This window comes from Balaenoptera physalus (genome assembly GCF_965194825.1).
Source record: "Balaenoptera physalus genome assembly, chromosome: 8".
Taxonomy (NCBI): Eukaryota; Metazoa; Chordata; class Mammalia; order Artiodactyla; family Balaenopteridae; genus Balaenoptera; species Balaenoptera physalus.
The window spans coordinates 64,809,685-64,837,384 of NC_138887.1; the positions used below are offsets into that span (position 1 = coordinate 64,809,685).

Sequence of the window (27,700 nt, forward strand, 5' to 3'; positions counted from 1 at the left end):
ACTCAGGCAAAACACAGTCACACAGGACCACTGGAATTGGCAGTAGCATAGTTAGAAATAGCAGTGGTCTAGTTCCTAGCTGCTTCAATCCACTTTTGCTTCATCCCCAAATCCCGTAGGAGAAGAAAAATGTAAGGGCTAACAAGTGACAGGGAACAATCTTTCCCAGAGTGGTGTTATTTTACACACTGTTCATCTAGCCAAGAACTATCACTTTAGTGTATAAAGCACAAAGCCATGCATCGTGGAGAACATAATATGGAGTATAAAGGAAGAAGTGAGAGTTTCTCCTTCCACACACCCTCAATACCATGACTGTTTGGTGTTATTCCTTCCCAGACCCTTTACATGCATATAAGAAGCCATATTCAAATATTCAGTTTTTATTATTTTTTCTTTCTTTCTTAAATAAAAATTGGACCATACTGTATACGTATTAGTCTGAGACATGCTTTTTACAGTTAGCAAAATATAGAGGACAATTTTCCAATATATAGACAATGTCAGTATAGGTCCTCTGGGACAAGAGTGCAAGAGGTTTTGGGTTTTTTTGTCTGTTTGTTTTTGTAGAAACAAAAGCATACACTCACCAAATCTGTGACTATATAACGTGTACCTGGGACCATATTAATCTGCTCTAGAAAAAGTACCACATCCAGCACAGCAGTTTCCATCAGGGATGCTACTCCATTGGTTTACAGTAGTCCATAACCATTCTCAAAGAACCATCCAGTTTCCACAGATGAATTCAGTGGAGATGTGATGGAACAACCACCCTTAAGATATTTATAAGAATGGAAGTAATCTCTGTCACTCCCACCAGGATACCATGTTGTTTCGTATTTGTTTCAGAAGCTTATACTTGGCTTTCCCCCACTTTGACAGTTCTAACCCCATAGGCCAAGGACTTACTGTGGAATTATTCCAGATGCCAACTGCCAAGTATGTAAATCCCAGTTATACACTCAAGGACCAGAGAAATTATTCTATCTCTAGGACTCTTCTAATGGGAAATGTTTGCTCTAGCACCGCCAGCTGGGCTGGCTGATGGGTAGCCTGTGAAAGGCTAAGGGGGAGGAAGCAGTACTGGGTAGGGAAAGTTTTTAGATTGTGGTGCATATATGACACTTGTGAAAGAAAAGGGGACATGGGAAGCAGAACTGAGCAGGGACAGACTCAGACCATGATGCAAGTCTGACAAAACCTCGGCCAACCCTGAGAGGTCCTCAGAGCAAAGGATTCCCATTAGCAAAGTCCCACATTGAGGAGAAATGGCCAGCCCTAGGTGCTTATCCATCACAGGGGCTTACAGGGGAAAAGTGTGGCATTGATTCCTATACTATGTGGATCCCAGAGGTGCTGCAGCTGAATGCTGTCAGCTAACTGCACACCTTGCAACTAACAGCAAGTATTTTAGTTCATGGGTGTTATTTATTTATCCATTCCCCCATGAGTAGACAAGTTGATTTGTTTTCAAATTTTTGTTCTTACAGGTAAACTGCAATGAACAATCTCATACATTAATCTTTATGCTTTCTGTTAGTAAAACTGTAGGTTAAGTTTCTAGAAGTGGAATGGCTGAAACAGAAGTAACTCGCCTTAAAATTTTTATAGATTCTGCCAACTGCCTTCCAAAAAATATTGCCAATTTTACACTTCCACAAATAGCACAGGAGAGCGTTCATTTCCCCAGGACTTGCCAACATCAGATGTTATCAGCATTTTCTGTTATTTGCCGGCCTGATGGTAGAACAATGATGTCTCATTATCTTATTACTTTTTATTTTCCTACTCATTCATTAGTCTCAGAATGTTTCCACATGTTTGTTTTTCTCTTTAGTTAAATTTTTATTTCCTTTGCTCACCTTCTCTTATTTTTTTGTAAATGCAAACATTAAACACAACTGAGAAATTTCTGGGGGGAAATGAACTCTAAGCCTGTATTTGGAGCTGAGGCAAAATTCTTCTTGTTTTCCCGTGTAAAGTCAAGATGTGTTAGCTTCAGGATTCACTTGCTTTTTTTCTGATAACATTGGAGCTACAGATGAAAAAAAAAAAGAAGAAGAAGAATGCTTTTGCTTCGGTGTTGCTTTAGTGAAGGGAGGGATTTTGACCTTGATAAGTGTAGGGAGGCCAAGAATGAAACCAAAGACTGCTCCAGAAGGAAATATTCTGCACAGAAAAAAGTGAGACATGGCTGTAGGCTAATAGTAGAGGGGAGCCTTGTGTAAAGAAAGTGGGGAGAGGCTCTTACTCACCTACCTTCACTTCTCTGCAGTGGCTTAATAGCCTCTGAGTTCTCATCTGCCCTTCGCCAGTAATCACAGCCGCAGCTGTTTCCCCAGTGGTTTCTCGTTAACTCAAAGTGTTCCCAAATTCATCATTTGTGTTCCCTTCTCCTCAGTCAACCTATCCTTTCCTCCTGACCCTTCTGACTTCTTGCTTCTATTGCTGAAATCATCCCCTCCCAGTAGCACAGGCTTAGAACATCAGAGAACGTTTTTTTCATTCTTCCTTCTCAGATTTGACAGAGCCTAGAGATTTTACCAACAAAATGGCCCTTCTCATTTCCTTTCTCCATTGCCCCAATATCTTTCCTCTTTACCTGTGAACTTCTATTTTACCTTTATAACTCAGATGTGTCACCTCTTCTAGGAAAATCTTTGCTGACTGCTTGCTCTTCCCCCAACTCCAACACATACTTTATATGCATCAGGCTATTTTTTCTTTAGATTCAGTAAGTCCCCTACATATGAACCTTCAAGTTGCAAACTTTCAAAGATGCAAATGTGCGTTCGCATGTCCAATCACGCCAGGCATGAGTGAAATTGTGGCTTGCCCTCCGTCTCCTATTGCTGACGATCCTTCAGCTCTACCATCTCCCACGTCCTCTCCCTCCTCCAGTCAGTAACTCTCCTTGCCTGTTCACGCGATGCCAGCCCCTGTGTGCCAGCTGCTGTACTGTACTACTGTACTTTTCAAGGTACTGTACTGTAAGATTGAAACTGTTTTATTTTTTGTGTTTGTTTATATTATTTGTGTGAAAAGTATTATAAACCTATTACAGTACAGTACTATATAGATGATTGTGTTAGTTGGGTACCTAGGCTAACTTTTTTGGACTTACCAACAAATTGGACTTAGGAACGTGCTCTTAGAATGGTACTCGTTCATATGTAGGGGACTTACTGTATTTACATGTCTTTCTCTAATCCTTGAAGAAAGGAACTATGCCATTCTCATTTTTACGTCCCCAGCACCTATCATAGTGCCTGGTACATAATAGATGGTCAGTGAAGTTTACTTGCATTGAATTGTTTAGCTGCTGACAAATTTGTGCAGGGAGCACATTGCTTGTTGCCTAAAAGACTTCAACAGTTCCATGTTGCCTACTCCAGGAATAGCGAAGTCCTCATACCAGCATTTAAGGCTTTCATGATATAACCCAATCTTGCATTTCCTCCCCACTTTGGTAAACTAGTCATTATTTCTCTACTATATCCCTAGCTTGTACATCTGTGCTTTTTGTCTGGCTTAGACATCCTTCCACACTGTCTACCAGTAATTTGCCAAAAACTTCCTCATCCTTCTAAGGTTGTCTCAAAAGCCAGCCCTGAAAGAAAGCATTCCCTGACCTCCAACACAGCGCCTCCTCCAAACACGCCTGAGTGCTGCTAGCGTCCCCACCAACTTGACACACTGATCAAATCTCTCTTATGAACTGTTTTCTAGTGCATTGATTGTAATTTTTTTGCTCTGGGGATTAAATAAAAGTCCCATAAATTAAAAAAAAATTGACCATTGTTTTCTATCACCCACTATTATTAGTCTGAGATACTTGAGAGAAAATGGTTTTGTGGCCCCCAGTGCATCCAGTCCAACTCCTGATACTCAGCATCCTCTAAAAGCACCAGTTATAAGAAACATCAGAGACCAAATACTGATTTAGGCCTTGCTTTCCTCAATCTCTTCACCAACATGCTTTCACCAGTAGTCCCTTCTCGTGCCCCAATGGCAGGCTGCTCCATCTCTTATAATTGTTACTTTCTCAGAGAGACCTTCCTTGCCCACAAATCTAAGGTAGTTACAGCCAATTATATTCTTCATATGAATTTTCTTCATAACCCTCATTGTCCGTTTGCTTTTGTAATGCCTGTTCCCCCCACAAGTCTAAAATCTCCATGAGGGAACAGATCATGTCTATTTTGTTCTGTGTTGAAATAGCCATTTCTTAAAAAATCAATTGTCTGTTATATACTTTGAAAATATTTTCTCCAAGTATGCTGTTCATTTTTTTAACTTTAAATATTCTGTAGTCAAATCTGTTCATCTTTCCATCATGGTTTCTGAAGTTCCTGTTATGTATATTTTTAATTGCTTCCTTGGAATATGCTCCTAGAGGTGGAAAAGTTGAATGGGCTTCTCTTTAGGGTCTTGATGCATTTTGTTCCATTGGACATGCCCAGTCCTTTGGCAAAAGTGTGACTTGCGCTCTTGAAGCTCTACCCTTTACTCAAATGAATGTGCAGATTTGTCCATACCCATTGCTCCTAAATAATTCCCTTTCCTTTACTTTTATAGCAACTGGATCACCTCCAAGTTCTGAGGTCAGCCTGAGAATAGAAATGCAACTCTCTTTCCAGGTCACATTCTAATCACGGTAATACATAGCACCTTAGCCAACTGGGTACAGAACTTGACCTGTCTATCCCAGCCCAGTTACCATAACTGTTGCCATTCAAAACAACAGTTCCTGTCATAGACAAATGACAGAGAAGAATGTAATGTACTGTGAGAATAACCTGGTAAATATTGCTGGATGTGATGACATGCACACAAAAGTTTGGTGACCTTGGTTCACATTTAGCCCTTAGCCATCTCTATGAACATCATATGACTTCACCTGATCTTTAATCACCCCACCACACATATGGGAGTACTGCAGGGGAAGTCAGGTCAAGTGATCAATGGGGCTTTCCTAAATTAAACCTGCTTATAATGCATCATTTCCATTGCCTTTCCTCTGCAGATTAAAGAGTAGAATTCTCTGTAGTCTATATTTTTGCCTATTCCAGATCCCACACACAGGGTAAGAAAAGCAAATGAATGCTTTTCTTTTACTTCTGTTCTTAGGATGTATTAAAGAAAAAGGAAGGGATGTTTTTACCTTAAATTGCTTCATCAGAGAGAGTTTTAGTCTTTTGACTTCTTGAACATTTTTGTTGTTGTTGTTGTTTCATGGAGCTATGCACATATGTAAAAAAGGATTCAGAATACAAAGATATAAATCATAGTGGTATCAAAACCTATCTCCAAGTGGAGATGCAATTTGGAACTTTCCCCATGTTTCCACAACTGTCTAAGCTTGAGTAGCAACAAAGCAGAGTAGAAATCAGAAAGATGCATCAGACATGGTCCCAAACCTGATCTCTTTCAGGGGAGAGGGTTCAGAAAGGGACAAAACAAGAACATAAATAGCTACAATATAATGTCATAAGTGACAAAAGCCATATTTGGAAGAAAGAGCAGGGAGAGGCAACCAGGAAAGATATCTTGCAGCACATAGTTTGTGCTGGACATTTACTGGTATAAAATAATGTCTTAAGCAAAGATTTGGATAAAGGACATTTCATACAGGAGGACAGAGTGAGCAAATTCTCTGGAGAAAAAAAAAAAAGAGTCAAACTGACAAATTACTCCCTTTTAAATCTTGTTTTTAATTAAAAGAGTTAAGCCTAATGGAGGGAATGTATTACTGGAAGGAAACAAACTGATGGCTTTTTATCGCCACAAGAAAAAGTAAACGTACTTTGGGCTGCTCCTCAAGTCCCAGCAAAAGGAACTTCCAGTTCCCGACTTGCGCTATTCACCGACGGAGAAAACGCTGTAAGAACGCTAGGCTGTTTATTCTTTTCGCTGTCCAATGGCAGAGAAGCCCATACTTTTGGACGCAGCTGATTAGCTACTGTAAAAGCCCCGCACCGAGCAAGGACCAATGACATCTCCGAGCCCAGATTCTTGGAAATAGCTTCTGGCTTGGAATGCGTGACATTGAGACAGCCTCTCACTTGTAAACAAGGTCGAGTCTGGGCTGGCCCCAGCCCACGCTATCCGGGGTCCTGTCCCAAGTGGCTGATCTTGAGCCCACGAACCTCCTGACGGCCGCTTTGGCTTCCTGCTGTCCCCTTACCCCTCACAGCTTCGGGCGCCAGGCCTCCGCGTCCTGGAGGCGGGGCCCAAAGTTCTTTATCCGAGCTGACGGGCGCGGCTCCAAGCTCAGGAAGCTCTCCCAGTTCCAGCGGCTCCTCCCGGTTGGAGCTTCGCGGGCGGGGGATGCGGGGGGCGGGGGGCAGGGAAACAAATAAAACCTCGGGAGGCGGCGGGTGGTGACTGGACACGAACTTGAGTCTCAAGCTACCTACTGCTCCATCGCGTCACTACCCGATTCCTCCACCGCGAAGCACCCCCGAACCTCAGCCCAGGCCGGGGAGCACGAGCCCGCCAGCCACCTGCTCTCCCCATCCGAACGCGCCCCGCCCCTTCTAAGGCCCCAGGTCCTGCTCCCCGCAGCCTTCACCCCACACACCAGCCCCAGCTCGTGCCAGGAACGGTGGGCATCAAGATGAAGGCGGTACGCTTCGTGATGCGCAGCGCCGGCTCCCTGGTACCCCGCGAGGTCGAGCATTTCTCGCGCTACAGCCCGTTCCCGCTGTCCATGAAGCAGCTGCTGGATTTCGGTGAGCGGGGACGTAGGGCCCGGGCGGGGACTGGGGAGCTGCCTTAACTTTCAGACCCGGTGTAGGGAGGGCTGGACTCATTACTTAAAACACCTGGGGTCCGCTTTCCTGCTGAACCCTGGAACCTCGAAGCCAGCACACCTTGCCTTTCTTAGATCTGCCTTCTTCCTGACAGTTTGTGCCTGCAGGTCAGCGCCACTTGCAGCCCCGCTGGTGCTGGATGGTTTGAGCTCATCTTTCCTCTTCTTTTCTGTCCAAAGTTTTCTGTCAAAATACTTCTTGCTTTCAGTCACCATTTAACAATGAAGTGGAAACTTCATCCCCTCCTTCACTGCATAGTACTTCTTGGAGAACATACCTAATATTATAAAGTAGCTTTGAATTAACTGAGATTTTATCCTTTAGCCACCCTCCACCCCTCCACAGGGTTCATCTCTCTGTAGTCCTAACAAATTTCTTTGTCTCTTTAGCTTTATCGTTATCTATATATTTGCATTACTGCTGAAAATATTTACAAACTTTCTGCAGAAATCTTATAAAGAAAATTTCAAGGATTTAAATGTGGTATTATTTATCACTAGTCTGGAAACATCAGGACTCCCACCCCACCCCTTTTCCCCTCACCACAGTTTCATATCTAGAACTCTGTGAATGATGTTGTCTCCCTGACATTGTGATTTGACTAAATCCTGCATTCTTTTATGAATACTAAGAGCCTTGGGATATTATGACTTCTTGGAAGTGAATCCTCATCAAAAGAGAAAACACTAATTCTCATATTTGGTCACTTTTTAAGAAAGAAAGAAAGACAAAAGACAATAAAGAAGAAGATGCTTACTCTTAAAGTATCTACAAGCAGTTACCCAACTGAGAGTGAAATATAATTTTGTAACATATATATGTGTGTTCAATATTACATAGTTAATGCTACTCAAATATATAATTTAGATATACTTTTTTCCAAAAACTAAACAAATGCTGTTTATTACAGGCTCAGAAAACGCATGTGAAAGAACCTCTTTTGTGTTTTTGAGACAAGAGTTGCCTGTGAGGCTAGCCAATATCCTGAAGGAAATTTATATCCTCCCTGATGGATTAGTAAATACCTCTTCAGTGCAATTAGTTAAAAGCTGGTAAGTGGTAAAACATTCTGAAACAATCTCTAGTTTTAAGATAGTTATCTGAGTATGAATTCTTACAATGTATTGACATCATAATTGGAAAACAGGTGTTCTGAAGCTTAACTATTTTGAAAGATGTAAAGAATTTTCTATTAATTTAGGGTAAGTTATCATAAGGGCAGTTATAAAGCTATAAACAGACATTTTTACCCTGAAAAAGTAGATACTTTCACAATATAATTTTTACTTTAGAAGACAATATGAAAAATAATTGACAGTTACAATATTAGTTTGTATTTAAAATAATAAAAGACAGTTTGATATTACAAAAAGAATCCTGCCCTAGAAATAGATACAAATGACTACTATTTAGAGAGGGCCTAATCTTTGTTACTTACAAACCAATTAACAAAGCAGGCCCGGGATCAAATCATGCCTTCCTCTTTTCCTAGTTGTGGAATCCTTGCCTAGTGTCTTATCTCTAGGCCTCAATTCCCCCATCTATTATTGAGGAGAATAAAGTATATGTCTCAAAGGGATATTTGAGTGTAATTAAATGAGGTAATCCATTTTAAAAGCACTTAGAACAGTACCAGGCACACAGCCAGCACTCAGTGTAATTATCTCCTTTTGCAAATAAGGATACTGACTTAGAGAGCGTAGGTAAACCAAAGGAGCAGATTTTCAGAGAACAGAGCCAGGTTATGCACTGAGGCAGATATGCACCAGACCTTCACCCTAACCCACTGACTGTACAACTTTTTGTTTGTTGATTTAAGAAATATATGTACTATGCACCCATTAAACAATTGCAATCTGAAACATATTCAATCCATAGTATTTACTGCTGCTTTCAAGACTTCTATTCACCTGTGAATGAACACAGGAGGAAAAAAATATGAAGCCTTTCTGTAAAAGTCATTTCTAAATGCTTTTGCTATAAAAATAAAGACATTTGACAAACAAAACAGAAAACTGAATAGTGATCTAGGATAGTTAAACATAAATTTTTAGTTAGAAAGTTGAGGGTTAAATTTGTAGCTTTCTTTTTTCTAAGACATGTTTTCCAAATGTCTTGGAGGAAAGTTTTAATTTTAAACATAATACGTTCTCTCTTCAAATCATTTGGAAAAAAGCAATCTGTTTTCAACCACTTGTAAGTGACTATTCAATTTTAAAACTTAAAGCACACCTGTCGCTTTACAGGTATATCCAGAGCCTGATGGAGTTGGTGGAATTCCACGAGAAAAGCCCAAAGGACCAGAAAACATTATCAGAGTAAGTTTTATGCATTAGAATAAGTGTCTAAAACTTTGACTATTTCTAAACATTAGATTTTTTTAAGACCTCACTTAAAGGATAATTTATAATAGTATCCTGAATAATAAATAACTACTCCCTTACAAATGACAAGTTTTGGCTTGTTGGTTTTTTAAAAGCAATAGAGAATTATGGCATTGGAAATGATGCTGAGGATGAAAAGTGTAGAGGACTTTTTAAAAAAAGGAAATCTATTTTTACTCTAAATTTAGTATGATGATTAGATTTATAGAAGGATTTACTGTTACATAATATCAATGCATGTTGGTGTCATTGTAGAGTACACATTTTTTTTTCAGAGTAATTGACAGTTTCTAGCTATAAGAATGAGAAATAAGAATCTTTTCTAAATCTTACAAGGAATTTGAAGTTTTTTTCACAATGGCATTCTAGAGCCATCTTTAATATTTACTTATTTTTTTAATTATTTTTTTAAAGAGAAAGCTTAGTGAACAACTGGAATGAACATACCAGTCACAGAGCTGATATTTTACATGTAAGCTAAAAGCAAAATAAATCTGTTTATGAAGCTATCTCCTCTACTGTAGTCAAAGAATCTGTAGTGAGAGTCTTAATAAAGCTTCATCCAAACATTGTATGATTTGATTTGTTTGGATGGGTACTTGAGAAAGGCTTTACCTTCTTTGAAGTAATCTAAGAAATATAAATTAATGAAACTTATTTGAACTTCTACTAACCATAAATGTGTTTTGGCTTAGTTTTGTAGATACTCTCATCAAAGTTCGAAATAGACACCATAATGTAGTTCCTACAATGGCACAAGGAATCCTAGAGTATAAAGATGCCTGTACAGTTGACCCAACCACCAATCAAAATCTTCAGTATTTCTTGGATCGATTTTACATGAACCGTATTTCTACCCGGATGCTGATGAACCAGCACAGTAAGTTAGTTCATCATGGTCATGACATATAGAGATGGGTGTAGAATATAAGCCATACTCTAAGTAGATATTTCACTACTTGGTGGATCACATTCTTTCTCAGAGGTAGTTCTAATCATTATTATCCTGATTTTTATAACAATATTCTTTGTTTTTGTTTTTCAACAGTCCTTATATTTAGTGACTTACAGACAGGAAACCCAAGCCACATTGGAAGCATTGATCCAAACTGTGATGTGGCAGCAGTGGTCCAAGGTAATTTCTAGGTTCCTGCATTTCCCTTATTGAAAATGTACATTATCGGATTGACATATTTACTGTTGAGGTGACTCTGAATTACTATTCAGAGTGCTCCATTTATGTTTTTATAAATACTGTAATGAAGGTCCTTTGTTTTTGAGAGTCAAGTGTTTAAATATTCACTTATAATATTATAAAAAAGCCAAACATCAATAGCTAATGTGCCATATTCTCATATATTTGATATCTGAAGTGCACATATTCCTATAGCAACAGCTATAACTTAAACACTGTGTTCATTTTTTTCTTCAATAAAATATTAAAAATTTATTTTTCCATACACATAAACCTGTACTCTAATGAATATTTTGGATTAAGGGTAGTGTATACACTGAAGATCACTTGAAAATTTTACTTGGCATAAATTCACTTAATCATTATGGAAAAAAACCCTTCCATTCCAGATGCCTTTGAGTGTTCCAAGATGCTCTGTAATCAGTATTATTTAACATCTCCAGAATTAAAGCTCACACAAGTGAATGGTAAGCTATAAATTAAATATATTTTTATCTATGGAAAATTCAGTGTTCTCCCAGTATGATTACTACTTGTAAATACAAAGCAATGTCCGTGTTCATTTTTTGCCTTCTGAACTTGCCTAGAATTTGTACACATTTTTTTTTGAAGCCAAGGTTCTCTTTATCTCAGCTGGAAAGTTGCAATTGAGTATATTCAGTTGCTAATGAAAATTCATAAGAAGAATGGTTTGAACAGATAATTTAGGATTTAGAGTAGCAGCTAAGTTCCAATATCTTTGATCAAAGAAAGATTGCTTACTACAGAATACAGGAATAAGGAGGTCAGATTAGCAGGAACCACTTGGTAGTGGAGATACGCTCCTAAAGAGGTTACTTATCAGATCTGAAAACAAAAACACTTTAAATTGCACTATAAGAAAGAAGCCAGTCATAGAAGGACAAATACTATGTGATTGCACTTATATGAGGTATCAAAAATAGTCAAGCTCATAGAAGAGGAGAGTAGAATGGTGGTTGCCAGAGGCTGAAGGAAGCAGAGAGATGGGGAGTTGCTATTCAGTGGGTATAAAATTTCAGTTATGCAAGATGAATAAGTTCTAGAGATCTGCTGTACAACACCATTCCTACAGTTAACAATACTATATTTTACACTTAAATATTTAAGAAGGTAGATGTTAAATGTTCTTACCAATTTTTCTTTTTAAATTTTCACTATAAGTATATATCACTGTTTTGGAAGCAGAGCATACTTCAATAGCTTCAACTCTAGGGTACCTAAAAGGATAAGGTCTAACCATACTGAATGAAGTAATTACAGGATGAATGCAAGGCACTGTTTTTATCTTATCCCATAGTTGCTTCTCAAAGCAAGACAGTACACTTAAATTGGAATAACCTCCTTTCAACTCAAAGTAAACATCTTTTTCAAGTAATAGTTATACAGGAACAATGTTTGTTGGTGGTGAGAATTAAAATCAAGTTGCTCAAATTAAGAGTAGCTTAACTCATGGATTGGGGATAGGGAAATGTAATGGATTGCTAAACTAAAAGTAGGAGTACAAATAAAGATTGAAAAATATTTTTAAGAATTAACAGCATTGTTGCATAATACTTGTAGATAAACTGCTTGAACTGTTTGATGAAATAAGGAGGGAATTGTGCCAGACCTTGTTTTTCTGATTCAAACTTTGCCAAGGCCTGGAACACCAAAGAATAATACTTTTATTTTTCTTTTCAGAGTATTACGAGGTTTTTGTTTCTGTTTTCTTTAGCCTCTTGGTGAAATTTAAGCATATTTAGCCTATGGGATTTTATGTTTAGTTGCTAAAAATCAAGAATAATCAGATGGGGCTTCCCTGGTGGCGCAGTGGTTAAGAATCCACCTGCCAATGCAGGGGACATGGGTTCGAGCCCTGGTCCAGGAAGATCCCACATGCCGTGGAGCAACTAAGCCCGTGTGCCACAACTACTGAGCCTGCGCTCTAGAGCCTGTGAACCACAACTACTGAAGCCCACGTGCCTAGAGCCCGTGCTCCACAAGAGAAGCCACCTCAATGAGAAGCCCGCGCACCACAACGAAGAGTAGCCCCCGCTCTCCACAGCTAGAGAAAAGCCTGCGCACAGCAACAAAGACCCAATGCAGCCAAAAAATTAAATAAATTAATTTAAAAAAAAGAATAATCAGATGTGTTATTTTCCCATGCATTAAAATTATGAAAATTATAGCTAGCTAGCATCAATTTTGATGTTATACTGTAGACTTACATTTTTCTTCTTTTTTAAGATGCATATAATTTTAACTCTGCAATTGTCCAGTACAAAAGTTTTGAAAGTAGAAATAACTAATCCATGTCATCTAATTTAGAGCACCCTTGTTTTACATTTATCTGACTTTATGCATTTGTGGAGAACTGCAAAAATTAATCATAGAGCACAAGGTAGCAACTGTAATAGCATTTTGAACATAAGCCAGTTGTGTTTACTGTTTAAAGGGAGGCTTCTAAGGTAGGATTTTAGAGTGAGGAGGATGGGGAGTATTCCAATTCTGTTTAAATCTAAAATATTAATCAAATAGATATGAAAGTTTATTTTAATGAAATATTTGTTTAGCGATTCTAAATTAGCTTAATTTTTTCTAGGAAAATTTCCAGGCCAACCAATTCATATCGTGTATGTTTCGTCTCACCTTCATCATATGCTCTTTGAACTATTCAAGGTAAGACACTTCACAATAATTGCAATTTTGTTTTTTTTAAATGTTAACTGGTTACATTTTTATTTCCTTTATCGTTCCCTACTAAACAGGAGCCTCGCTATCTTCTCCCAGGCATGCTTCTGTGTCCTAACAGAAAGAAGCTACAGTTAATGTTTGAAAGGGTACATGCAGTTCCTTGTAGCATCAACATGTATGTGAGAATGCACAATATGATTCACTATATCTCAATGCTCCCTGTTCCCATTATTTTTTCAGGTGTCCAACAAAGCACTAGTCATTCATGCATTCATGAAGGAAGGTCGTGGGGTGAATGCTTCAGTGACTGAGGCCTTGTTATCTCCATCCCCATAGGCCGATCCAACTCTAAATCCAGAGGTTCAGGTCCAGAATTACTGGAGGTGGCACGGTCCCAACCTATGACTAGAATATACTCAAAGGACAGTCAGTTCCTTCAGTGATCTACTTTAATGTGAATATGAATCACCTGGGGGTTTTGTTAAAAGTCAGATTCTGCTTCAGTAGGTCTGGGATTGGGCCTGAGGTTACGAACTTCTTTTTTTTTTTTTTTTTTTTTAATAAATTTATTTATTTATTTATATTTATTTTTGGCTGTGTTGGGTCTTTGTTTCTGTGCAAGGGCTTTCTCCAGTTGCGGAGAGCGGGGACCACTCTTCATCGCCGTGCGCGGGCCTCTCACTGTCGCGGCCTCTCCCCTTGCGGAGCACAGGCTCCAGACGCGCAGGCTCAGTAGTTGTGGCTCACGGGCTTAGTTGCTCCGCGGCATGTGGGATCTTCCCAGGCCAGGGCTCGAACCCGTGTCCCCTGCACTGGCAGGCAGATTCCTAACCACTGTGCCACCAGGGAAGCCCCACGAACTTCTAATAAGCTAACAGGTGATGCCGCTGATCCATGGTCCACACTTTCATAGCAAAACAGTAGGGTAGGGCTTCTCAGACGTTCGTGTGCATTAGCATCGCCTAGAGAGCTTTTAAAACACAGATGCTTAAGCCTGTCCCAGAGATTCTGACACTCTTGACCTGAGAATCTGCATTTCTAACAAGCTCTTAGAGGCTGTGGATGTTACTGGTCTGGGACAGCCAGGTACTAAGAATCAAATCCTGTCCCGGGTTCTAAGCCCAAACTGAAACGCTATACTTGCACCAAAAGATAGAAAAACACTTGAAGCTTTGTGATGGTTCCTAAGAGTCCCCTGGACTGGAGAGGAGGAAGTCTTCAAAAAAAGTGAAATCCGCTTCTAATTCTGATGTAACTCTTCCCAGAACCTACTGTTTCCTAACTTATTCTAATGTTAATGCAATGAGGTATTGATTGTACTACAAACATCTGATCTATTTTATTTCTCTTCAGCTAATGCTTAGAGCTTAACATTATTATATAGAAACCAGAAAGCAGATAACCTATCAGAAGAAGGGTAGAGAGGAAAATGGGTAAAATAAACCAAAACTTTATCTGTATGAGATTCATCTACTTATCTGAAAACTTGTTTGAGCTTCTTCTCTGTTAAGGGACAAAAGATGCTTTTCTGTTGATTTGATTTACTTTTAAATTGAATGGTCCAACTCATACAGTTATTTTGCCATCATTGGTAAAAGTTAAGATGATAATCAAATGCAAATTGAAATTTAATTTAGAATTATTTACTATCCTTTTAAATAGTAACAACCTTTTCCCAGCAAATTTTATAAAAGCCAATAAATTGGTTCAATGATTCACTGTTTATTTGTTATGTAATAGTCTTTGGTGCTTAGATGTAAAATGTAATGGAAAGGCAGAAAAGAGAAAGCCAGGAAATGGACTATAAAAACCAATTTCTACATTTAAATTAAGCTTACAAATAAGAACTTGACAGGTAGCAGAATTGTTTTTCCATTAGACATTACTCCCAGTAGCTATATTACATGGTAAATGAATATTTTTCATTATACCTCCTGCATGACACAATCATAAATGGCTATTTACAGAGCTATTTTACTAATAAAAAAATAAAATAAGAACTTTGAATTACCCTCTGTGCTGCTTTTATTTTAAACATAAAAAACAGTTATTTATTGTCCCTCATCCTCCTGCCATTGAATTCCTTACGGTTTTGTTTTCTTTAGAATGCAATGAGGGCCACAGTTGAACACCAGGAAAATTGGCCTTCCCTGACACCAATTGAGGTGATTGTTGTCTTGGGAAAAGAAGATCTTACAATTAAGGTAACCATTCTCTGTTTTTCTTTTGAGTCTTTCTTAAGAGAATTTTTAAAAGAGTCAATAATAATAAAGCTCTCTGCTTTGAACAATAGATCAAAGTCATGTACACCAGGTGACTTTTAAATGAAGGAAAGACATTTTAATGTAAACACAAATGCGTATTGTTTTTAATGTATAGCTCTGATGACTGGTTTGTTTGTTTAAGATTTCAGATAGAGGAGGTGGTGTTCCCCTGAGGATCATTGACCGGCTCTTTAGTTACACGTACTCTACTGCACCTACGCCTGTGATGGATAATTCCCGGAATGCTCCTTTGGTAAGACCAATTATATGGCTAAGTTCATTCCAGCCGCCTACTTCTAAATGTAGAGCAAGGATTACAAGGAAGTATTTAGGCAAGTTAATCAATTTAGTTAAATAGGGCATGGGGGTTATGAGAAAGCATGTTGTATTCCTATGATCATGTTCACCACTTTGTCAATAACTGATCTTTCCCTTCTAGGCTGGTTTTGGTTATGGCTTGCCAATTTCTCGTCTCTATGCCAAGTACTTTCAAGGAGATCTAAATCTCTACTCTTTGCCAGGATATGGAACAGATGCTGTCATCTACTTAAAGGTATCCTTTAAATCCAATAAAAAAATCATATTTCTGAAAAGACTCTTCTTTTACAGCCCTGAGTTCTACGGTCCACAGTGAATACCCAAACTGAGTTAGTGCAAATAATGACCACAAGTCATTATATTTTCTATTTGGTATGTGTAGATATATTATTTAATATTTAATGTGGTAACGTATCAAAAAGGAAGTGGGCCAGGCTCAATGAAGCAAAATTGTTTCCCAAGAAGGGCATTAGTTTCTGAGTGAGGAGATGCTCATTTGAATTTTTTAAGGCAAATCCTATCGGCATCTGTAAGAATAGCTATACTTTTGTTTTACTTAGACTTGTGGGAAATACATATATGCTAATAATATTTCAGCCTAGAAAACAACTGATATCAAGATACTCAAGACCTTAAGCTGACCTTGTTAGACATCCAGGGAGAGGAAAGCTGACTGCTCAGAAGCTGTCAGTGGGGTGCCTGGCATTTCCTGTTTAAACTTTAAAATTCGGTACATGTTTTTTCCATTTCTGATAAAGCCTCAATTTATTTGTTAAGGTCACTGTCCTGATGCTGTTAATCATTTGCCAACTATTTCAAATGAAAATATATTCACAGTTATTAACAACTAAAACATTAAGCTTCTAGGCTCCCATTTTGTGCAAGGGAAAATGGGACCATTTGCCGCATGGTCTTACAACACCTGAAATAGCTATTCATTTCTTAAATAGTAAAAATGTCTTCAAAGTATTGGAAAAGGTTAACATATTATAGATTTATAGTATCAGATTTTAATAGATCAATAGTATCCGGTTAGGACTCTCACTTTATCACACATACAAAGGTTTTGCCTGGAAAACCTATTTGCCTACTGCTATCCAACTGTATGGCATCAGCAATATCCAAACAAGGGACATGTGTAACTATTGAACACAAATACTGTTACCTAATTTATAACTGTATATATATTATTTCAGCCCCTATGGGGTGCAGATAATATTTATTTTTCAGTTTTATTTTATACAGTGCCTAGCATACCATGGACTCTGGTGTGCTCTTATTACTAAATCAATTAAAAGAATGTATTTGAATGTTTGAATACTTACCTCTGAATTTATTTTGAATAATCACTTCAGGTACAAATTATGTGATGAATAATTTCTTTGGTTTTTTCTCCCCCTTCTTTGAGGCTTTATCTTCTGAGTCTGTAGAAACACTCCCAGTCTTTAACAAATCAGCCTTCAAACATTATCAGACGAGCAGCGAGGCTGGTGACTGGTGTATCCCAAGCAAGGAACCAAAGAACCTGGCAAAGGAAAAAGTGGCTGTGTGAGAAGGGACCCTCAGGACGCTTTAAGGGATCAAAGTGGGTCTATGCCAGTGCTGCTTCCTGAATGTTTGCGTGTGAACTCTTGTTTTCTCAAAAACAAACAACAGCAACAAAAACTTGATCAGAACACTGATGTGAAGAGGAAGAAAGCTCCTTTCTGTGACCCAGGTGAGCAGAGTGCGGGACTACAGGAGTTCATGGCTGGCCAGCTCTTTATTCTCTGAACTTAGAATAACATATGAGTTTATATCAAATCCTGAAGAAGAAATAAGCCTCAGTTTTACATCTCTTTATCAACAAGAATGGGAAAGAGTGAGAAGTGAAGATGTAGGCTAGCAGTTTCAACGACTGATATTTTAGGCCACTGGTTGATGTTATAAGATATTGGTATTTATGGATTATCAAGTGTCAACGTACCAGTACTTTCCTGTCATTCAAAGGACTAGGGCTTATTTTATACTATATGATTATAGAAATGTATGTAAACATACATTTCATATATATCTATGCACTCTAGAGATGAAAAGCCAGTGACTGAAATAACATTTACTTTGAATGAGGAGGTATGAGCCAACACATTTTATTCAAAGTTGCAGCCAAGGCATGGGCCTATGTAAAAACTCAGAAGAAAGCCCCTTCTGATAAATACAGTGCCTTTATTATGCTGCTTTTCCTGTTCACACCTCAAATAAGAAGTGAACACTTATTGCCAGGTGTCTTGTCTTGGTTGAATTTTAAAATATGCACTGAATTCAGGATGTTGGCGGTTGGAGGGAGAGAAGAATTACCAAAGTGATAGCAAAATCTCACCTTGCTTTGTTTATAAATGAAACAGAAGTAGATTGGAAAAACCAGTGTTAGGGAAAGAAATCATGCATTCAGAACCTAACTCAGTAGGAAGGGCTGTTCTCTACACTGCAGTGGTGGTAATCCAAAGGCATCTATTTTCTAGGCTTAAAGAGATGTATTTTTTATATATTGTATTCTCTACACTTCACCATTAACATGTCTGGTAAAAAATTTGTAATTAACAAATAGCTCAAGAACATTAGAATTTAAATACTTCTTAGAGTATTTTTAACAAATAGCCTGCAAGTAAGAGGTCTTCATGCTATCGATGCTGATGCTTTCATTTGTGAATCATTGTGAATGAGAGCTAATGTATGAAAGCTGTAATGCATATGGAACTTTGGGGGAGTTCAAGTATAATATGCAGGTTGACAGGGCAGTCTAGCACATTCCTCTTAGAGAAGAAACGAAAAGACAAAGGAAAGTAGGAAGGAAGGAAGGGAGGGAAGAAAGATGGGAAGGAAGGAGGGAGGGAAGCTGAAGGCAAGCATCTTGCTTTATTCCCCACAAATTATTTCAAGAAATGACCCATATTATCGTGGATAAATTATTTGCAAGAGAATGAACTGGTGTCTTTCAAAACGGTATGGCTTCTTTAAATGGTTCTCTCACTCTTGCAAGAGAACAGGCTTTTATGAGATAATAAACTCTTCTGTGTCAAAGTGCTGTTTTAAACCGGGATATCGGAAAAAAACTAGCATTTCCAGTTCTGTAAAATAATCAGCACTGTCTATGTATGTTGAATTTAACATTTGTGTTTAATTTTCTTATGGCCTAGTGTTGTGGTGCTTCTGGTAGTGGCCATAGAAGCCTCAAACTATTTGTTGTGGATTTCAGATGTTATCATCAGAAGTCCTGGAAGTGACTTTTCTTGCTGGCTCATGCATTTATTGATTACACAGAACTGTTTGCAGTAGGTTATTTGACTTTTCAAAAATTTAAACATTTTTGCATGTAAATTCTTGTATTTACCAAAGATTTAAAGCAGTTGATTAATAGTTAACTCAAACACGTGAACTATCTTTAAAACACAAGAGAAAAAGAAATGTTGGTATCTCAATAACATCAACTGTGAAAATGGAGTTCTATAAAATAGAAATAGTCCACATTGGTATTTGTGAAATCTATGGAAGAGCTTTAGGATTCTAGTGGATGGAAACTGAATGTTCAGGCCCACTTAAATTATTAATGTATAAACTGTGTTTTTGTGTCTAGGTTATGTACAGAGAAATGTGACAATTTTTATAATAAATATTTTTTATTATAATGGTAGATGTAATCTTTTAAAGTTCTTTTCTCAAATTAATGGAAAGTACTAAGAAGAATTTGAGGTAAAGTTTTTCCTCACTTTACACCAAGTCTAATTTAGCTACATATGGGGTATAGCCTTTAAAAAAAAAAAAAAACCTTAAAATCTTAATTTTTAAACAAAAGATACTTTATAGCATTCCAGAAATTTCTGGTTCTCCTTTGCTTTCTTGGTTATGCTCCAATAACACATAGTACAATGTGTGTTTATCTACATGAAGAAATTCAATAATTGTTTTTCCAATGCATGTACTCTCTACATTTTTTTTTTGTAAATTTACTTAAGAGTCTCACTTAGTGACTGTATTTACACAGCAAATACATTGGAGTATCAAAATAATTACCTAGATAATTTAGGTTCCCAAACAATTTCTAGATTAAATATCTGAATAATAGTAGGGTAGAAATAGGATAGGAAGTACTAAATTAAGTGGTGACATGTTTTATCTTTGCTATCACAACATTCTCTGCCTACCTCCGTAATGCCCTTATTGCAAAGTTTTGCAAAAAAACAAATAAAAAAGGAATGGAGGGAGGAAGGAAGAAAGGAAGGGAAGGAGGGAAGAAAGAAAAGCAATTAGAATAAAATAAAATTAGTGGAATAAGTTTGTCATAACTAAATTCCAAAATCTTGTCAGAATAATCATATGTAAATAAAAAAATGCCATCAACTACGGCATTAGACCCTAAAGAACCTATACTGAAGCCCTTCAGCAATGACATGCTTCTTCACTTTGACTACCTTCATTTCTTCTTCTGTCAAGGAAGTACTGCACTGTGTCTAAAGGAAGCCCAAGAGGACACACTCGTACATACCTACACACAAGGGATTAGCTGTACAGTTCCCTTGAATTAAGCAACTTGGGAGGTAGGGGGTTAGCATGTGCCCTGGGCTCAGAACCTTCATCCCCATTTCCACAAAAACTGCAAGACTTCAAGTCCCACAATTCTCCATTTATGGACATGTACATCTTTTTGACTCAATGTGTGTACCCCCAAAGGATACTAATTTTCAAGTTCAACAAAGTGGGCTGAATTTTCATTAAAACTATCTTTACACCATTTCTCCCAAATTTCAAATTTGGCTCGAAATGGTAAGAGCATTTGATCTTAACTACAATAACATGTGCAAAGAGAGATTATTGTGACCTAGTAGCTTAAGCATTGGCCTTATAATTTCTTTATTCTCCTACTATGCTTTCAGGTACCGTACTTACACTTAGATGTGTAACAACACTGCAAATATGCATGAAATCTCCAGGTCACTTCGGTCTGTCTTGATGAAACTATTGAGGAATTTTCATAATTTCACAGGAGCTTATGTAAGAGGTCCCCAACCCTCCACCATGAACACTTAGAGCAGTAGGCTTCTATCTGCATTAGCATTCTATCCATACATCTTTTAGGGGATTTTTTTTACTTTTTACCTTGCATCACAGTTACTTAGGCTCTCAATACACATTTCCTGGATGGATACATGAATAAATACATAAATAAACCTCTGCCTTTAGAACAGCATCGCAGCGTTTAAAAGCAGATTGGAACTCTGTGTTAAACAAACATACATCGAATTTTATAAGATTTTATGCTTTCAGTGGTATTCAGAAAGTTTTACAACATTGCAGAAACTCTGGAATATTTTTCCAAGCCAGAAAAATCACAACTGATCTTGTTTAAAGTAGCTCTACATTGGTGGCCTTTGGCCATTAAAAATTATCACATATTTCAAAAGAAATTAAATAATGGATAAAAGTTATAACTAACTAACAAAATTTCTTGAGCAAATGGGTTGGTATTTCAGATTTTATTAGTATTCTTCCTTCTTGTTCACCTTGGACTCAGATGAAAAAAAAATCACCATTCATATTTCATGGCATCTTAATGGAAATGAGCAACTGTCTTTTAATGAGATTTTTCAGTTCCTACTGAAGTGCAAATAAACATAAAAAGCCACTCAGAATCAACAGAAATGTCAGTAGCCTTGAAAACATGTTGAATCTATTAAATGATGTGAAAATGATGTGAACTGTCTTAGTGATAAATCCAGCAATGAAATAATAAAGTTTATCAGCAAATTATGACATCATTCTCATATTTACTGCTATTATTCAATGTAATGAAAATAACACAGAACTGGTTGTCAAATAATGCAATATAGCTAGGAATTATTTATGAGCATATTATTTTCCATAAATGTAAAAGGATGCTTTAACATATAAGACATATAGCCTATTAAATGGCAAAGTCTTGAGTTTATCAATTCCATTAAAACTCTGCCCTTTAATGTGTTTCTAGCCCCCAAAATACACTTCGGTATTTGGTAGGATTGCCCTTAACTCAGTCTTTTTCTTTTAAATTCACTTTTAAGAATAACAAAATATGTTTGAAATTATAGCTTTGTGACCTGAAAATGAAATAAAAATTTGAAAACTAAAATGAAAAACTTATACCATATTCTTAGGCAATTCTCTTTACCTATTTGAGTCCCAGTTTTCTCTTCTACCTATATGAAATAACTAAGTGAATTCTAGTTGCTTAAGGAAGACACTTTTAACTCTAAATTCTTTGAATCTATTCTCATAACAAGCAAAAAGATTATTTCTTTAATTTTACATTTATATGAAATGAGGGATGTTTACTAAACTTATTGTGGTAATTATTTCATGATGTATATAGGTCAAATCATTATGTTGTACACCTTAAACTTATGCAGTACTGTATGTCAGTTATATCTTAATAAAACTGTAAGGGAAAAAATGAACTCTCACATAACTGAACGAATGAATGAATAAAGTTTTTAAAATACATTAACAGTGATGAACTTTATTTTTTAAATTTTAATTTTACATTGGAGTATAGTTGATTTGCAATGTTGTGTTAGTTTCAGGTGTACAGCAAAGTGATTCAGTTATACACATACATACATCTATTCTTTTTCAGGTTCTTTTCCCATATAGGTTATTACAGAGTATTAAGTAGAGTTCCCTGTGCTATACAGTAAGTCCTTGTTGATTATCTATTTTATATATAGTAGTATGTATATGTTAATCCCAACCGCCTAATTTATCCCTACCCCCTTCCCCTTTGGTAACAATAAGTTTGTTTTCTAAGTCTGTGAGTCTGTTTCTGTTTTGTAAATAAGTTCATTTGTATCATTTTTTAAATTCCACATATAAGTGATACCATATGATATTTGTCTTTGATTTACTTCACTTAGTATGATAATCTCTAGGTCCATCTATGAATGAATGAATGCATGAATGAATGAATAAAGTTTTTGAATCTATATTTTCTAATAATTCTTTACTGAATACCGTGCCTCCAATTTCTCTTCAGTCCAAACTAGGCTTTGCATAATATCACTGTCAAGCTCAGAATCTTTTGCTGCCTTCCCAGTGCCTAAGAATCTGATGTTTATAGTTTTCTACAATCCAACCTACACGATCAACCTTACAACCTATACCTTCTGTTACTGAACTGTTTAGTATATTGTCTTCTAAATATGCAACAAACATTTTCCTTTTTATCATTGTAAATATGCCTGCCTGAAATGCCCTTCTCTTCTCTGCCTTTTTCCTAAAAGCTGCTCAACCTTCTAAACCCAACTCAAATTCCCCCTCCATGGACTGACCATCCCAGTCCAAAGTGCCTTCTCTCCCAACTTCTTCCTCTAAGCTCTCACGTGGTCAGGACCATTTTAGTATTTAGCATGTAATTCCTAAGGTTGCTAGTTAAATGTTATAGAGAGGTATAAAATCCAGAAACCCAATTAGATTGTGTTTTCCCTGCAATCCAGGACCATGAATTACACATACCTATATGAAAACCATGATGTTAAGCCTGTCTCATGTATAGTACACATCAAAAATATTTCTTGATTAATATATTTTTGATGAGTTGGGAAAACAGAGAAAAGCAATGAAATAATTCCTGATTGAGAAGATTATTCTACTGATCTAAAACCAAAGCCACCCATCATAACATCAAGGGCCCTCAGCATTTCTTCTCAGTCTGGGAAGGATCCATGTTTATTTCCAGATGGATCATGCCTATAACATATACATACAAACTAACTTAAACCTTTTATTTCAGGCTTAAAACTAGGTCTGTGTCCCCAAGGAGCTTAGAGTCCTGTTGAAGAGTTAAAGAGACACAAACGTGTGAGAAGTTAAATCATGACCAAAGATTTTACTAACAGTTCCAAGTCAACAGTAGAGGAGATGCCATAATTCCTAATATACATAGCCAGGCATATTCACTAACATTAACTGCTATAGAAATTTAAAGAAGGAAAGGTGATTTCAAGCTAAAGTGACTAGGTGGAAAGAGGACAATTTAGGGGAAGTGGGGAAAAGACCATGAAGAAACTATCCAGGGAGAAGGTGGGAAAGGTATATTGGAGCTCAACTGAATATAGTCTGAATGTCTAGATGTGGTATCTGGGGCATCAAAGAGCCATTTACTAGGATAGTAAAAGGATCAAAACAGTTCTGTGGACTAAAATCTTAAGATCATATGTCTCACTGTCAGTTTATTTACAAAGTACAGTGCAGCAATCAGCACAATCTTCTTAAATGAGAAATTAATTTAATATTTGAATAATTAAAGAGAGAATCTGTGGTATGTTGACTGATGAGTGAAAACAGCGGGTTTTCACACAAGTGTCATACTGGTCAGACATGTAGAACTCTGGAGCCAGGCTGCCTATATTTCCATGCCAGCTCTGCCACTTAATAGCCATGGGAAGTTACATAACTTTTCTCTGCTTAAGTTTTCTGATCTGTGAAATGGGGATAATACTATAGCACCTTCCTTATAGGAATGTGAAAATTCAAATGAGTTAATATATGTAAAGCATTTATAACATTCTTTGGCACATAATAAAATTTATATAGATATTTGCTATTTTATCCATAATGTTATTTAAGTATTAGATACTGGATCCTTCCTTCTATTAAGTTCCGATACAAATAAGTGGATAGCAATAAAAATAAAGTACTGTTCTTCAGACATGAAGTCACACAGTGTGAGCATGCAATATCAATGATAGTAACAAATTTGCTCCAATATGCCCTATTGCCCGAGTATGACGCTGGGATTAGATTTTTAGGTCAAAGAATGGTCTGTTGACCTGAAACTGCTGAGTAAGGCTAAAACCTGTTCAGGAAGGGATCAAACGCAGACCTTGACCTCTTTGGTAATGCTGTCCAATCAAAAACTGGGTGGACGGTGATGCCATGTGTTAGCTAATGAGATCCATTAACTCTTTTAGGTCCCTTTGAGAGCACTGCACAAGGCTGCACCTGCTGAATACCGAAAAGAAGCTAGCTCACTGCACATTATAAACAAACACATATAGCACTTTGCCCAAGGCACATTCTCAATAATTGTTTGTCGAATGGATGAAAAGAGACTTAAACTATAAAAATAACAATTAGGCTTCAGTTGTTCCCCAGGCAGCCTCTTTCCCCTTCTAAATATCATATTTCATCTTGTGAAAGCAGAGCTCCAAATGATAACAAAAGCAAGCACAAAACACGATTTTTAAAAAGCCTTTGAAAACAGTTCCCTGGCATACTGGAAAGTAGAATATGTTTTCTTATTTTTTTTTTTTCTTAGAATGTCTGACAATGGTTCTTTGTTTGTAACTGAAAATATATCCTGCATTCTGTTCAGAGTCATATGTGATTCTTATTTTTACCTAGTCCAGGTAGTTCCAGGCAGGATTTTACTTACCATGCACTAATTTGGGGGAAATTATTTTAGGGATAAAACTTGCCACTGAGCTTGAAGAAACAATTTTTTAACCACAGATAATCTATTGGTTATAATATTGACTTGATCTTTTTAAGCTATTATTTCCATTGGCAGAAAATATTTATTTCATGTATTAGAATAGAAATTGGTTTCACTATACTTTTCTTCTTTCTCTGACCCCTTTTAAATTGAACATTAAGTAGGCAAAAAAGAAAATTCTACAGAATTTATTATGTAACAGATATTTTTCTAAGGATTTTACATTAATTAATTCATTTTTCCCTCACAACAACCCTTATATTATTAACTCTTTTGCATAAATGGACTTCTTTTATCCTCACAGCATCTGTAGTGTTATTACCCTACCCATTTTACAGATAGAAAACTGAGCCACAAAGCAGTCCAGTAAGTTGCCCCTATCAAGGGACAGAGCTGGGATTTGATTCCAGGCACTCTGTACTCCAGAGCCTTTGCTCTGAAGAAACAGTCCTTCTTCGAGAAATTCAGGGAGGACAGCAACAAGTCAGAGGGATGCCTGAGGTCATGCAAATGTGTAACCCAGAGCTAGTCCACAAGGCAGAGGGCCACTGTCACTGACCTCATCACAAGGAGCCTAACCCACCAGCTGCAGGCCCCTGTATTACTTCAGACAGTATTTTCAGAAGTCCCTACCTACTTGCAGAGCCATTAGAAGCTTGGGTTGTTAGACCAGCTCACGCTTTCAACTGAATGACACTTAACCATTCTTCAGGCATTGAGGCAATTCACTTACTTATTCAACAAGTAATCAACGAAGATTTCTTAAGCACCACATGCTGCCACGCGCTAGGAATACCATAATGAATCACAACGATTCCTGTGCTCAAGGACATTATCGTCTATTTGTGAACACAGAAATTAGGTTTCTAAATATTGATATGTATTAATATCTTTATTTATTCATATTATCCTGAGAGTTAGATACAAGATTTCTGGGGCAGGGACAAACTATTTATACTTACTTACAGTAAAAACTGCATCAGCTCCCCTGGCCCCAATCTTTCCCCCTCCTAAGGTGATTCAGTGAGAGCCAGACATCACATTACACTTACTGGGCTCTGTACTATAGGTGAAGAACCCCCCCAAAATCTGAGAGTTTATCTGGAAGAGGAACAGCTGTCTCCCACTCCCTCCCTTTGTGAGACAGTGAGAAAAAACTTTGTTCCCTAATGTACACAGACTCTCCTTCAGGAAAGAAAAGGAAGGATCCTGTGCGCTTACCCTCTGGAATGTAAATAAATATTTCCGGGGGCCATATGACAAGTTTCGTCCTGGCAAAGCCCACTAACAATTCCTGGGAAATAAAAATAGAATCTGGATAATAAAATAAAGTCTGACCTTTTTTTCTTTTCCTTTGTGCTTCATCCAGTTTCACTTGTTCACAAGGGGCCGTGTGCAGAGGCCTTGCACCTGAGGTTGCACACGACACCGCAGTTCAAGACGGCAGCCGAGGGCTGTGTGCAAAGACACTGCACCCGGCACTGCAATGTGGAGCCACGCCCAACCTGCCAGAACTCCACCCTCCCCCTGCTGTGAAGAACCCTATTAAGCAGCCCCTCCTACAACCTGTCCCGGAAAGTGTGTGCTCTAGAGCGGGAGCTTGCACCTCTCTTCTCTTTGATCAAACAATAAAGCTTTCCTCTGCTTACAAGCAGAATTCAGTCTTGTTCTATTGGTTCGAATGACACCAGGCAGCAGGACCGTCACTGGGGAAGTTTCTCTGGAATGAACTCCACGTAAGGGTCTTATTCCAAGACAACATTTGGAATGTCTCCAGGCCCACCTTTGGTCAGGTGCTTTTTTCAGAATCAACCCATGTAAACATGGGGGTGAAATGTTCTAAGTGTCCAAGGCTTAATCATGTGCCTACCCACGGGGCTAGAGGAACAGGGGTGTGGTGATAATTGGTCCAATTTAAACCATATAGACTGAGAAGGATAACACAAAATGAGTAGAGATGTTTCCCCGAAGGAAAGGATGGTGGCAAACCAAAAGCATATGTCCACTACAGCAGGAAAGTATGAGTCAGAGCACAGGTGGGGAGATTTTTACTAGGTAGGGGGAAAAACGTGTCCTCCATTATAATAAGAGGAAATCATGTGAGTTAGATCACGTTTTGGTTGTTAAAGCTTATCTGTAGAGAAGGGAAAGATGAAGTGATCAGAGGTTTGAGGACAGAAAATAGCTTTAAAATAATTGCAGAGAGTAGGAGGATAAGCTATGAGAGACATATAGTTAGGTACAGTGGGGAGAGGAGAGAGGTTGTTGACTAACCTGCTTAGTTGTGTGATTTCTCCCGTAACCTACTCAAGAGTCTGGATTAGGGGTCAGCAAACTGTTTGTTTGTTTTTCCTGTCAAGGGTCAGATAGCAAATATTTTAGGCTTTGTGCACCACATATGGTCTCTTTCACATATTTTTCTTGGCCTTTTAACAAATCTTTAGAAATGAAAAAACTTTTCTTAACTCCTTGACTGGGCTGTAGCTTTCTGGTTTCCATGCAGGCAGGGAAAACATGGAAGGTTA

At 37.6% G+C, this 27,700-nt stretch overlaps 1 protein-coding gene across 4 annotated transcripts; it reads left to right on the forward strand.

The window, feature by feature from the left end:
* Positions 1 to 6,359: 6,359 nt before the first annotated feature.
* On the forward strand, positions 6,360 to 26,832 carry PDK4 (pyruvate dehydrogenase kinase 4). Of its 4 annotated transcripts, none has more exons than XR_014266420.1 (12): positions 6,360 to 6,737; positions 7,729 to 7,870; positions 9,065 to 9,136; positions 9,898 to 10,082; positions 10,251 to 10,337; positions 10,787 to 10,864; positions 13,000 to 13,076; positions 15,197 to 15,295; positions 15,498 to 15,608; positions 15,795 to 15,908; positions 17,082 to 17,390; positions 26,545 to 26,832. XR_014266420.1 is itself a non-coding variant. In XM_082472025.1 (11 exons), the coding sequence occupies exons 1-11, from the start codon at positions 6,623 to 6,625 to the stop codon at positions 17,223 to 17,225; spliced, it is 1,224 nt and encodes a 407-aa protein (XP_082328151.1). In that variant the 5' UTR covers positions 6,360 to 6,622; the 3' UTR covers positions 17,226 to 19,343. The 4 variants fall into 4 exon arrangements, 1 of the variants encoding a protein (XP_082328151.1); XR_014266421.1 differs by lacking the exon at positions 26,545 to 26,832 and adding an exon at positions 22,320 to 22,665; XR_014266422.1 differs by lacking the exon at positions 26,545 to 26,832 and adding an exon at positions 20,584 to 21,460.
* The last annotated feature ends 868 nt before the right edge of the window (positions 26,833 to 27,700 follow it).